A 12227-nucleotide genomic window follows, 5' to 3' on the forward strand; every position below is an offset into this window, starting at 1 on the left:
CCAGGTTTGGAGCAGAGGGAGACTCGAACTAACTCCAGACGTTAAAGAGGGCAGTGGGTTTCCAAGCCCCTGCCTTTCCTAGGCCTGGGGGTCGGAAGTCATGGGGTGTAGATCTCACTCAGGTAGAACTCACTCTGGGGGACATCGGGCAGGTCACTTTTAGCCTTGGACCTCAGTTTCCTCGTGCTTGTCAAGTGGGTCTCCGGCTTTAACCCCGGGGTTGCGCGGAGACGCGCAGCCGGATGCGGGTTCCAGGCTGGAGAACGTGGCTTGGTGGCACAAGCTGCAGAGGGGTTTGGGCCGGCGGGAGGACCGACGGGCTCCAGGATTGGCTGGCGGCGGTGTAGCAGAGCTCCAGGATTGGCCAGTTAGAGAGGGCAGGGCCCAACCTTTTAAGAGGCGCGTGGGGAGTGCAGTGAGCGAGTCAGCGGCGTTCGTAGCGGCGGCGGCGGCTACAACTACAACGCGAGCCCGGGCGGAGCGGAGGCCCACGGAGCAGAGGAACATCGCGGAGCAGAGGAGCATCCCGGCCTCCCGGTCCGGGGCGGCGTGGCCCGCGGCTCATGGCCAAAGGAGAGGGCGCCGAGAGCGGCTCCGCCGCGGGGCTGCTGCCCACTGGCATCCTCCAAGCCGGTGAACGCCCGGTCCAGGTGAAGGTGAGGGCCGGGCACCCCGGGTGGAGGGTCAAGGGTGGGCGGCAGGCTGAGGTGGGGGCGTCACGGGATAAACCTGGTTCTGGGACACCTTGGGCTAAGCCGGGAACAGGAGGACCCAGAGGCAGGAGAGGGCCCTGGGGTGCCCTGGAGGCAGGGAGTGATGGAGAAGCTTTGTAGGCGCCGGCCCCCTTTTGCCCACCCCCGACTCTGGGTGTCTCTGGGGAGCGGCCCCACCGGCGGCTCCACGTGGTGCCCGGCTCCGCTCTGCCTAGTCGGTTTCCGTTCCTCTGTGACCAGCCGCTTAATTTTGCTGCCCTAGACGCCAGAGAGACCCCAGAAATCTGGGAAACCCACCTGGGTCCCAAATCTCTCATCCCCCTGCTCTCCACCACCACATGCTACGCCTGCTTCTCAACTCCGCTGTGAGGGCCGCTCAAGTTCATTCATAAGAGCAAGGGCTCTGCTCTTAAAGGAGCCGCATTCCGCAGGCGTTTGTGTGAGTGTAGGTGTCGGCCCGCGCGCGGCGCTTTGCGCGTCTTGACCTTCGGCCCCATTCCTAGCTCTCTGGACATAATGAAGGACCCAATGACATCAGGCGGCCCCAGGGAGGGATCCCAGGCAAAAGATATCCGCCTAGGAGGTGACTGCCTTTTCGTTTTAATTTTATTAACCGATCCTTGGAAGAAGCCTGGGTAAGCAATTATGCTGCTCCCATGTATGAGTAATCTACTTTCCCTGGGCAACCTTAACCTCCCTAGTGCCTCACCCAGAGAGGGTCCAGCCCTGCACCTAGAGGCCTTTCCTCCCCTCTCCAAGATCCCCTGGGAACTGGGGGAGGGGGACAGGGAGAGAGGGAGGGTAGGACAGCTCCTGGGTTTGCCTGAAGATCTGGCTGCCTCCAGGGGCCAGGGAGACTCTGGGACAGATGGAAGGAACAGCTGGGCCTACAGCCAGCTGGGCTGGGCCCTTAGGGATCTCTAGAGCCCTCACCCAGTAGGCAGGTTCACTAGCCTCTGAACCAGGGCAGAAGCCAGGGCTGGGCTTAGGCAGCTCTTGACGGCAAGAGGATTTTCAGGTTGTGGCAGCTGGTGCCAGGTGGGGACAGGTCCATTGCTGGAGCGTGCTCCCCCTCCAACTTGGAAAGAAACAGAACTGAGGCCTTGGGGGGAGTCATTAAGTGAAGACGAGCTGATAAGGATCTGGGTTTGGGGTGGGGTGGCTTAGGGGCTACTTCCTCAGTATGGATTCCCCTTTTCCAGATTTTTAAGAACAGAGAATACCTTTCATTTCTTGTGGGAAGTGAGCTCTCCCTGGGTGGGAATAGGGCAAGGCAGACTTGTTCCTCCTGGCAGAGTTCCAGAGTTTCCTGCCTCTGGAAACTTCTAGGATGAAGGCCAGGGTCATGGATCTCTTTTCATTCTTTCCTCTTCTTCCCAGAAGGAATCAAAGAAGAAAAACCAGTTGTCCATTTGCAACAAACTTTGCTATGCAGTTGGGGGGGCCCCCTACCAGGTGACGGGTTGTGCCCTGGGGTTCTTCCTGCAGATCTACCTGTTGGATGTAGCTCAGGTGAGTGAGCTTAGCCCGCTAGGGCTCCTCCATCACCCCAAGGTGGGAGAGACTACGGACTCCAGGGTAGGGTCAGTTTCCCCAACTGTGAAATGGGACTGGGAATCCCTACTCTCCTGCCTCTCAGAGTCACAGTGGATGAGAAATAAGAAGGTTTGGAGAGTATCCAGAAGGGGAGTCTCTGCCCCAGGAGTCTTACTGGCAAGGTCAGCTCACTCCTCCTTGCCTGGCAAGAGCAACAGAGCCTGGAGGGGTAGGCGGTGGTGTGATAGAATGGAGCCCGCTGTGACGTTCTTAGAAGAGACTGGCACACAATGCCCCCAGCTGGACAGCAGTAGCTGGCTTGGCTCAGGGGTTGGTGACTTTGCAAGCAAGGCATCTTGTATTCACTTAATAGATGGGGAACCCTAAGCCCCAGAAAGGACAAATGACTTCATTTAAGCAGCTAGTTTTTGAGCAACTCCCATGGGCCAGGCCCTAAATGGGGTGCAAATATGGGGAACCTGCTGTCAAAATGTAAAAAGTTAGAAAAGTCAGACTGGGGAAACTGCAGTGTGGGAGAGGCCTCTCCAGCTTCCTGGAGTGATAGTAGTAGTAGAGCCTTGATGGATGAGGAAGAGTCCAGAGAAACTGTCTATTTAGGCCTAGAAGGTTTGGGGGGAGGGGGATAGCTTGAATGGGTAGTGACAGTAACAGTCTACTTTTTCAACATTTTTTCTATTAATTCCTTTTTCCACATCCAAGATAGAGCTTGACCCTGTAAGACAGGGATCATAACCCCATTATACAGATGGGGAAATTGAGGGCCACTGCGGTGACCCAGCAAATGCCATTTCTGATATCAGGTGGTTGGGGCTTGTGAGAGGGAGGCAAGGAACTGAATTCTGGATTCATTCTAATTGATGGGAGTGTTTTCAAGGGCAGTGGAGGGGAGGACATAAGGGGAAATATCTGGGAAAGTTTCCAAGGAGACACACAGTGCTACTTCTATTGGGAAACTGTGGTTGTCATTATTAACAAGGCAAGTGATGATGCTTAAGGCCTGGGTGGGAGCAGTACAGGGTCCTAATGGCCAGGCTGAAGTGGGGAGGGAGCCCTGCTTTTGCCCGTCAGTGAGGGTGGATGTTGCCCATCAGTTGAAGGATGAGGGAGTCATCTTTTGCCTGTTCCCCATCCCAGGTGGATCCTTTCTCTGCTTCCATCATCCTATTTGTGGGCCGAGCTTGGGATGCCATCACAGACCCCCTGGTGGGCTTCTGCATTAGCAAATCCCCCTGGACCCGCCTGGGCCGCCTCATGCCCTGGTGAGTAGAAAATGCTCCTTCTGAGGTGGTAGAAGGCGGGGCTTCTGACATGTCTGCTACCCCGTGGTCCTTCCACATGGTTTGTCACAGGCTGGGGGGTGAGGAGAAAGAATGATGCAAAAACCCCAGCAAGGCCTCAGCTGCCCCAGGCATGGGCACTGGAACTCCCGCCAGTTCATTCCCAGGCTGGCCGAATTGCTAGACTGAGCAACTTCCCCTGGCCCAGGCCCCATTCCTCCCCAAGGTCCTTTTCCCTTCCATGAAGCTGGAATTCTAACTTCTCCCGCTCCATCACTTCCCATAATCGTTGAAAGGTTACACTCTGGAGCCAGCCTGCCTCAGTTTGAATACCGACATCGCCACTTAGAGCTGTACGACCTTGGGCAAGACATTTAACATCTCAGCCTCAAGTTTCTTCATCTGCAAAGTGGGGATAATGATTATGCCTGTCTCACAGGGTTGTGGTGAGAATTAAATTTTTTAATACGTAATGTGCTTAGAACCATTTCTGGCACTTATTAAGTAATGTATAATTTGGCACCCCTGCAGAGTGGCTCCTGGTGGAGGGGTAAGCGTGGAAGGTAAAACCGAGAAGGGACAGCATAACCTCTGGCTCCTTAGACCGTGAGAACTACCTTTTCCTTTGATACAGAGCCTACACGCCTCAGCCTCAGGCTTTGAGGCAAGTCTGGGGGAGGTGGTGCTACAGATCAGATGGCAAAGGCAGGCGCAAGGGACAGGCTGACAGGCCAGAGCTCTGGTTCCCTCCAGGACATCCTGCTTGGTGGTTGGGGGGCAGGGGGAGGACATGCCCCTTTCATCTCTAGCCCATCCAGACTCGAGTGGGCGCCTTCCTGCCCCAGGGGCGCCCATACCTGGTCTCCGGCCTTCAAGGCCTTCAAAGCTCTTCCCACAGTCCCTGCCCCCCAGCACAGCTTCCTTTCCCACGAGGCCCCCCTCCCACTGAAATCCCGCCAGCCCCTGGCAAAGGCCCAGGTTGGGGCCTTTGATCCAAGCTTCAGGGCCAGGGGGCAGGAGAGTCTGCCTTACCTGCACAGGCTGCTGGGGCTCCCGGTGAGCCAGCCCCTGAGACGGGGCCTTGTACCCGCCTCCCTGGCAGCCGGGCAGGGGCGGGGCTGTGCTGCCACATCTCCTCATGAGACACAGCCAATGGCAGGCAGCTGCCCCGGCCAGCCTGAAGCAGCAGCAATAGCAGCAGCCCGGGTTACTCCCAGTCACATTTGGTTCCACAGCCCGGCTGCTTGGATGCGAGTGTTTGGTGAAGGCTGCCAGAGGAGCCCTGGTTCTCTGAGGATTTGGGAGGGGTGGGGTAGGGCAAGGGTGGGAGAGCAGAGGAAGCCCTCCCTTGGGGAGGTGAGATCTGAGGACGTCTCGCCCACGCAGGCGCGTGCGGCAACCAGCTTGGTGAAGTAGCTGAGGGCCCTTCAGGCTGCTTTGTGATTCAGCACATGGCCTCAGCTGTCGGGGTGGGAACTCCTGGCGATACCTCTGAGTGGTACCCCCAGCCCTGTCTGAGCGCATGCTGAGCGCTGCCGTGTAATGTGCATGACCCTCCTCTTCATCCACCCCCGTTAGGGCCTGGGACCTGGCACCCCTTCTCCTTTTGGTGTAGAAAGAAGCTGGGCCTTCCAGGGCTCATGAGCCCTGGGACCCCCTCTCCTCCCAGGCCTCAGACCAGCCCCTGCCCTCAGCCAGCATTTAAATCCTCCATTTCAGACCAGGAAGACTCTGGCGAACAATTTCCTGGAGTTCCCGGCCACCCATTGAGAGGCAGAGTGTCAGCAGGGTCACATGGGAGATGCAGCAGGGATGGATCTGAGGTCTGATTCCCAACCCAGTGCCCTCGGCAGCTCCCTGAACTCTCCCGCTGAGCTTTCCTGGTGTGATAATCACAGCAAACACTTGCTGTGTCCCAAGAACTGTTCTACATTTTAATATCAACTGAAGTCTCAAAACTACTTCAACCCTGTGAAATAGAGCCAAAGTCCTTACAATGGCCTATTGGGCCCTACATGACCTGGCATCCCATTTCCTGTCCAACCTCGTTTCCTAATTCCATCTCCCATGCTCACGCCAGGCACTCTGGCCCCCTGGCCTCCTTCCTACTCCCCAGGCCTGCTGGGGCACATTTCCCACCTGAGCACTGTTGCCCCGCAAGCTGCCAGGCCAACTCCCTCCTCTCATTCGAGGCCCGGCACAGAGGTCACCTTCTCAGTGAGGGCTACCTTGGCCACCTGGTTGTGAATTGTACCCAGATACTCCTAATCCCCTTTAGCCTGCTTTCCTTCTTTTTTTCTACAGCACTTAATCACCGTCTACTATGTTATGTAGCTTTTTTGGTGTGTGGTAGAATACACTATTTAAAAATTTTTTAATTTACCATTTTAGCCATTTTCAAGTGTACAATTCAGTGGCATTAAGTATAGTCACATTGTTGTGCGACCATTTCCAGAACTTGTTCCAAACTGAAACTCTGTACCCGTTAAACACTAATACCCCATTCCTTCCACCCCTCCAGCCCCTGGCAACCAACTACTTTCTGTCTGTGAATTTGACTCATCTAAGTGGGATCATGCCAGATTTGTCTTTCTGTGTCAGGCTTATTTCACTTAGCATAAGGTCTTCAAGTTTTAGATTGTAGCAAGTGTCAGAATTTCATTCCTTTTTAAGGCTGGATAGTATATATCTTATGTTTATTTTTTGTTTGCCAACCAGAATGTAAATCCACAAGGGCAATGACTTGTCTGTTTTGTTTACTGATACGTCCCAAGTCATTAGACTAGTGCTCAGCACAGAGTTGGCACTTGAATATTTCTTGAGTAAATGTTGAAGGTAAGGTAGGTGCTATTACTATTATCGTTTTACAGATGTGAAAATGAACCTCAAAAGTTAAATAACTTGCCCAAGACCAAGTTATTTATAGTTACTGGTAGAGCCAGAACTGGATCCCGGAAGGGTGGCTCCAAAGGCCTTTTCACCATGGTTCTCTGCTGCCTTTCTATATTGATGCCGTGAAGTTGGACCATCCCGAGATCTAACTAGGATGGTGTGGGACTCACACGTGGGGAGGCACGGGGCCCAGTCCTCCCCTGTGGCTGCTCCAGAAGGAGCACCTTCACCTGGAGCTGGCCTCCCCCACTCCTATGTATGCACACATGGGTGAGATCCCACTGGGATTGCTCCTCCCCCCCGCCTCCCTGCCCCACCGTCTGAGGTCTTGGCCTGCATTCTCAGCCCCTCAGCCCATAGAAAGCCCCTGTCTTTGGAGCCTTCACACCTGGGGAGATGCAGGCAAGACTCAGGAGGGTCTGACCTCATACCCCATGCTCAGGATTGTAGGCTGGGGGCCCTGCCTCAGTGTGCCCTTCTGGGCTGGGCCGTCAGTCCCTTCCCAGAGACCCTGGGGTGGGTGCATCCAGGGGGAGGAATTTCCTTCCTGCCGGGCACCCTGTGAGGCTGCAGAGCAGTCCAGCCTGGGCCCCGATCCTGGCGTTTTGGCATCCTGCCTCCACTCAAACCCTCCCCTTCCTCAGGATCATCTTCTCCACGCCCCTGGCCATCATCGCCTACTTCCTCATCTGGTTTGTGCCTGACTTCCAGCAGGGCCAGACCCTGTGGTACTTGCTTTTCTACTGCCTCTTTGAGACACTGGTCACGGTGAGTATGGGCAGGGGTGTGGGAAGTCCCTGGGGCCTCCGGGGTTGGTGCCCGAAGCCACATCTGTCTGTCCATCGTCTGACTGGCCGAGGGCCTCTCTTCCATGCCAGTGTTTCCACGTTCCCTACTCAGCTCTCACCATGTTCATCAGCACAGAGCAAAGTGAGAGGGATTCTGCCACTGCGTATCGTAAGTGTCCCCAGCCCCCTGATCCCACCCACCAGGGACCCAGGGGCCCCCACTCCCTGACCCTCCTACCATGTTTCTTCCCTTGTGGGCCCAGCTCCCTGCTCTTGGGAGTGGGTGTGAAACCATCTTAAAAATAACTTATTGCTCTGGTGAGACCAGGGAGGTGGAAGGACCAGGGAGAGGTCACATAGCGAGGCCATGAGTTTAGGCCAAGGTGCCATCTACCCCAGTACCCAGTAACCATCCTGTCTGGAGCTGCTACTATCACCTGTGGCTAGAGCTCGGCTTATATCCATCTGACCTTCCTCCCTGGGGGCCCACAAGCCGTGCGGCCCCTTAAAAGGACTTGCTTTTTCCTGCTCAGGGATGACCGTGGAGGTATTAGGTACAGTGCTGGGCACAGCAATCCAGGGGCAGATTGTGGGCCAAGCACATACACCTTGTGTCCAGGACGCCAATGCTTCTACAGTAGCCTTGGAAGGTGCCAATCGCACGCAGAGCGCCACCTCGCTCAGAGAAACGGTAAGGCCCTGGCAGGGCAGGGGTGGGGGAGATGAGGAACGATGGGGTGATTTTGCCGTTATCCTCAAAATATTAATAATGGCTAGTGTTTGTAAATGTTGGGCATCTGTTATACAAAGTGTTAACATGCCCACTTTGCAGATAAGGAAATTGAAGCACAGGGAGGCTAAATGATTTGTCCAGGGTAATCGAGCTAGTGAGTTGCAGAAACTAGATTTGGGGAGATTTGAACTGTGGGCTCTCAGACTCCACAGCCTGGCCTTCTTAACCGTTTGTTCATCTGGACTTGGCCTTGGGAAACAGCAGCAGGCCCAGGCTGATTTTCCCATTTCGCAGATAGAGACAGTGAGGCCCCCAGCGAAGGGACTGATCCAAGGTCATTGAGTAGAGCTGCTGGGAGCTGAGATGAAATCAGACTGACTGTTTCTCTATGTCACCTTTACCCTCTTTACAGCAAAACGCATACCTGCTGGCGGCAGGGGTCATTGCCTCCATCTATGTCATCTGTGCTGTCATCCTGACCCTGGGCGTGCGGGAGCAGAGAGGTGAGGGGTCCTGGGGAGGGGTGCAGGCCCCCAGCGTGGGGTGGTTTTGTCCCTTTGCCTGGGCCTCAGGCTTGGGGAGGGGCCTCTGCTCTTGCCTCACTGTCCCCTCTGGCCCCCAGAACCCTACGAGACTCAGCAGGCCAAGCCGATGCCCTTCTTTCGGGGCATCCGGCTGGTCATGAGCCATGGCCCGTACATCAAGCTTATTGCCGGCTTCCTCTTCACCTCCTTGGCTTTCATGGTGAGTGGGGCCCTGACATGCGCAGCCTGGGCGGGAGGGGGTATGTGGAACAAGGGGTGGGGTAGGCCTCGGACTCAGGATGGGACAAAGCCCGAGGGGCAGGTGGAATGGAGGCGGGGTGAGCAGAGGTCCCTGGAGCACGGGGAACGTCACGGAGGCTCAGCCCCGGCTACATCACCTGTTTCCTTACCTCTCTTCCCACCACGCTCTCCTGTCCCCCAGCTGGTGGAGGGGAACTTCGCTCTGTTTTGCACCTACACCTTGGGTTTTCGCAACGAATTCCAGAATCTGCTCCTGGCCATCATGGTGCGTGTGGGGCCCCCGAGGGTGGCCGAAGTGGCTTAGGCTGCGAGGTGGTTCTTTGGATAGCCAGAGGACGTTTCCCAGACTGGCCCAAGGTCATGAGGGATGAGGGAGGCTTCTCAGAACATTTGGATCTGACCTACCACTGCTTAGGTAGGACTATGAGAGAAAGAGTTTGGGTACATATATCAAATCTTTATGTTGTACACCTTGAACTAGTACAATGTTATATGTCAATTATATCTCAATTACACTGGGGGGAAGAAAAGAGGGTTTGCGGTTAGATATTCAAGTAGACAGCATAGCAAAAGCAAAGGTGTGGAAGCCAGAACTTCCGGAGCTCTGTGCTCAGAGAAGGCAGGAGAGGAGATTGGGACTCGCTCTCAGCTCCCCTGAAGAGCCATCGGGTGCCTGTCCTCAACTGTCCAGATGTTGTCATCTGTCTCTTGAGCAGGGCTGGGAGCACCTTTAGAGTCCCGGGCAGAGCAGGGGGGATTGCATGGCTCTAACCCACTTCCCTCTCCCCCTTTGCCCATTCACAGTTCTCGGCCACAGTCACCATCCCCATCTGGCAGTGGTTCCTAACGCGGTTTGGCAAGAAGATGGCTGTGTACATTGGGATCTCAGTGAGTGGGGCTGAAGGACAGGGCCTGGGCTGACTTGGGGGCTACTGATGGGAGCCTCCCAGCTGACTCGTATTCCTGTGCCCGCTCCCCTAGTCAGCAGTGCCATTTCTCATCTTGGTGGCCCTCATGGAGAGTAACCTGATTGTCACATATGTGGTAGCTGTGGCAGCTGGCATCAGTGTAGCAGCTGCCTTCTTACTACCCTGGTAAGTGTATATAGGCCCAGCTGGGTATGTTTCCCAGCCTCCCACCCCCCCTAGTTCTGAAGCTCCTTAGGGAGAATCCTGTGGGGGCTTCTCTCCCTGCAGGCCATTCTGTGGGTCCAGGTTGGGGGTGGGGCAGGTCTTCCCAGTACAGTTGTACAGGTTGTGAACTGCACAACCACATCCAGTCAGGGTGGGAAATGGGGGCTCAGATCTAGCCTGCACTCTATACTTGCCTAGCTGAGCAACTAGATCTGGGGCTACTTCATCTTGGAGGAAGGGGCCTTCTTTTTTTATTCACATGAAGTTGCCCTCTCCTCATTGAACTGTGTGTGAGCTGTGGGACTGCAAACTCTCAGAGGACCAATCTTATTGACACGGACCACATGGGCTAGTGGGGGCCTGGGGTTGCTAGGTGGAAGGGTGCTCACGGCTGCCACCACTGTGTACAGGTCCATGCTGCCTGACGTCATTGATGACTTCCACTTGAAGCAGCCCCATATCCATGGGACCGAGCCCATCTTCTTCTCCTTCTACGTCTTCTTCACCAAGTTTGCCTCCGGAGTCTCCCTGGGCATCTCCACCCTCAGTCTGGAGTGAGTGGGGTGGGGGTCTGGGCAGTGCTGGGCAGGGGTAGGTCCCAGGTGCCCCATCCTCACCACTCCCCTAACCACTGGGTCCCACAGCTTTACTGGGTACCAGACCCGTGGCTGCTCCCAGCCAGCACCTGTCAAGTTCACACTGAAGATGCTGGTGACCATGGCTCCCATAGTCCTCATCCTCATAGGCCTGCTGCTCTTTAAGCTGTACCCCATTGACGAGGAGAAGCGGCGGCAGAACAAGAAGGCCCTGCAGGCTCTGAGGTGAGTGGGGAAGGGACAGGGAGGTGGACGAGGGGACATCATCCAGTCTAAGCCCTCGACTAGTGCCTCCTGGGGCCAAAGCCAGATTTGCCTTCCACACATCTTCCCGGGACAGCTCCTCTGCCCTTTCCCCCAGCTGATTCATCACCGTGGCAGTCAACATTTCTTGAACACTTCCTGCTGCCTGCCTGTGCTGAGTGGTTTTACATTTATTCATTCAACAAGTACTTAATGGGACGCCCATGTGCCAGGCATTGCTCTAGGGAATGAAACAGATAAATCCCTGCCCTCAAGGAGTTTACATTTTAGAGAATGTACTCATGATCTCCTATGGTCGTCCAACAACCTTGGGTGTCAGAGATTCCTATGATTCCCACTCTGCAGATGAAGACACTGAGGCTTAACCAGGAAGAGTGACAAGTGATAAGGGGCAGAGCTGGGGTCTGAGCCCTGGTGTTCTGACTCCAGAGCCCGCACTCTTCACGGCTCTCCTGGTGTGCAGGACCTCAGGTGCGGAGGCCAGAGGGCAGGGTGGAGTGAGTTGTGCGGAGCTCATCAACCCGCCCTGGGCCAGGGCGTAGTCCTGGGGCTTGGGATGCCTTGTGGGCTGCAAGGACAGCGAACAAGCCTACCAGCAGTTTCTGGGCTGAGAGTGGGAGTGAGCAAACTATGTCCTGTGATTTAGACCAGCCTGGCAGTCAGCTAAGACCTCAGAGCCAAGATCCTGCGGGGAACAAGCAGGTGGGTAAGGGTGCTTCCTCCAGCCCATCTCCTCTGGCTTTTGCAGGGAAGAGGCCAGCAGCTCGGGCTGCTCTGACACAGACTCTACAGAACTAGCCAGAATCCTCTAGGGCCTGCTGGGTGGCGCGAAGCCACCATGCACAGGGCCTGGGTCACCAGGCCACATGAGGAATCCGGGCCTGCTTGCCTGCTCACTGAACAGCTGGTCTCCAGATGCCAGGAAGGGAGCCAAAGACTCGAGAGTGAGCGACCCAGGACGCCTCCTGTGCCCATCGTGAGGCGGGCTGTTCATACAGCCACCAGCCTCCCTCTGCCCACCCCAGGGGCTAAGCCCAGGGGCTGCTACTGTGAATATGCCACAAGGACTGATCGGGCCTAGCCCGGAACACTAATGTAGAAACGTTTTATACAGAGACTAATTAATAACTTAATGACCATGTACATAGCAGTGTGTGTGTTTGTATATGTCTGTGAGCTATTAATGTTATTAATTTTCATAAAAGCTGGGAAACGGAGCTGCCTGTTTTCTGTCTTTGTCCTGACACTGAGCCCTTCTGTGCCAAGGTGCAGTGAGTGAGAGGGAGCGCTCAGCCGCAGGTGCCCTGGGGGGCGAGAATGTGTGTAGAGGTGTGATAACAGCATCAGCTAACATTTACTGAACACCTGTCTGTACCCGGCCCAGGTGTGGAAGCTTTCCTCTCACTTTGCTGATGTTCTCACTTAATACTGGGAAGCATCCTGCTAGGTCAGGACTGTCCCCATTTTAAAGATGATGAAACTGAGCCCC

At 55.5% G+C, this 12227-nt stretch overlaps 1 protein-coding gene across 10 annotated transcripts; it reads left to right on the forward strand.

The window, feature by feature from the left end:
• Positions 1 to 427: 427 nt before the first annotated feature.
• MFSD2A (major facilitator superfamily domain containing 2A) lies at positions 428 to 11965 on the forward strand. Of its 10 annotated transcripts, none has more exons than XR_005021265.1 (15): positions 432 to 656; positions 2094 to 2225; positions 3405 to 3529; positions 7084 to 7207; positions 7318 to 7396; positions 7761 to 7918; positions 8373 to 8463; positions 8583 to 8704; positions 8927 to 9010; positions 9550 to 9633; positions 9727 to 9839; positions 10289 to 10432; positions 10523 to 10699; positions 11084 to 11209; positions 11487 to 11955. XR_005021265.1 is itself a non-coding variant. In XM_036863915.1 (14 exons), exons 1-14 carry the CDS (start codon positions 564 to 566, stop codon positions 11548 to 11550), a joined length of 1587 nt encoding a protein of 528 aa, XP_036719810.1. In that variant the 5' UTR covers positions 428 to 563; the 3' UTR covers positions 11551 to 11945. The 10 variants fall into 10 exon arrangements, 7 of the variants coding, with proteins under 7 accessions (XP_036719810.1, XP_036719820.1, XP_036719802.1 ...); XR_005021271.1 differs by having other exon boundaries at positions 10624 to 10699; XM_036863915.1 differs by lacking the exon at positions 11084 to 11209 and having other exon boundaries at positions 428 to 656; positions 2097 to 2225; positions 11487 to 11945.
• The last annotated feature ends 262 nt before the right edge of the window (positions 11966 to 12227 follow it).

The sequence above is a fragment of the Balaenoptera musculus genome, chromosome 1, assembly GCF_009873245.2.
Source record: "Balaenoptera musculus isolate JJ_BM4_2016_0621 chromosome 1, mBalMus1.pri.v3, whole genome shotgun sequence".
In the NCBI taxonomy this organism is placed as follows: Eukaryota; Metazoa; Chordata; class Mammalia; order Artiodactyla; family Balaenopteridae; genus Balaenoptera; species Balaenoptera musculus.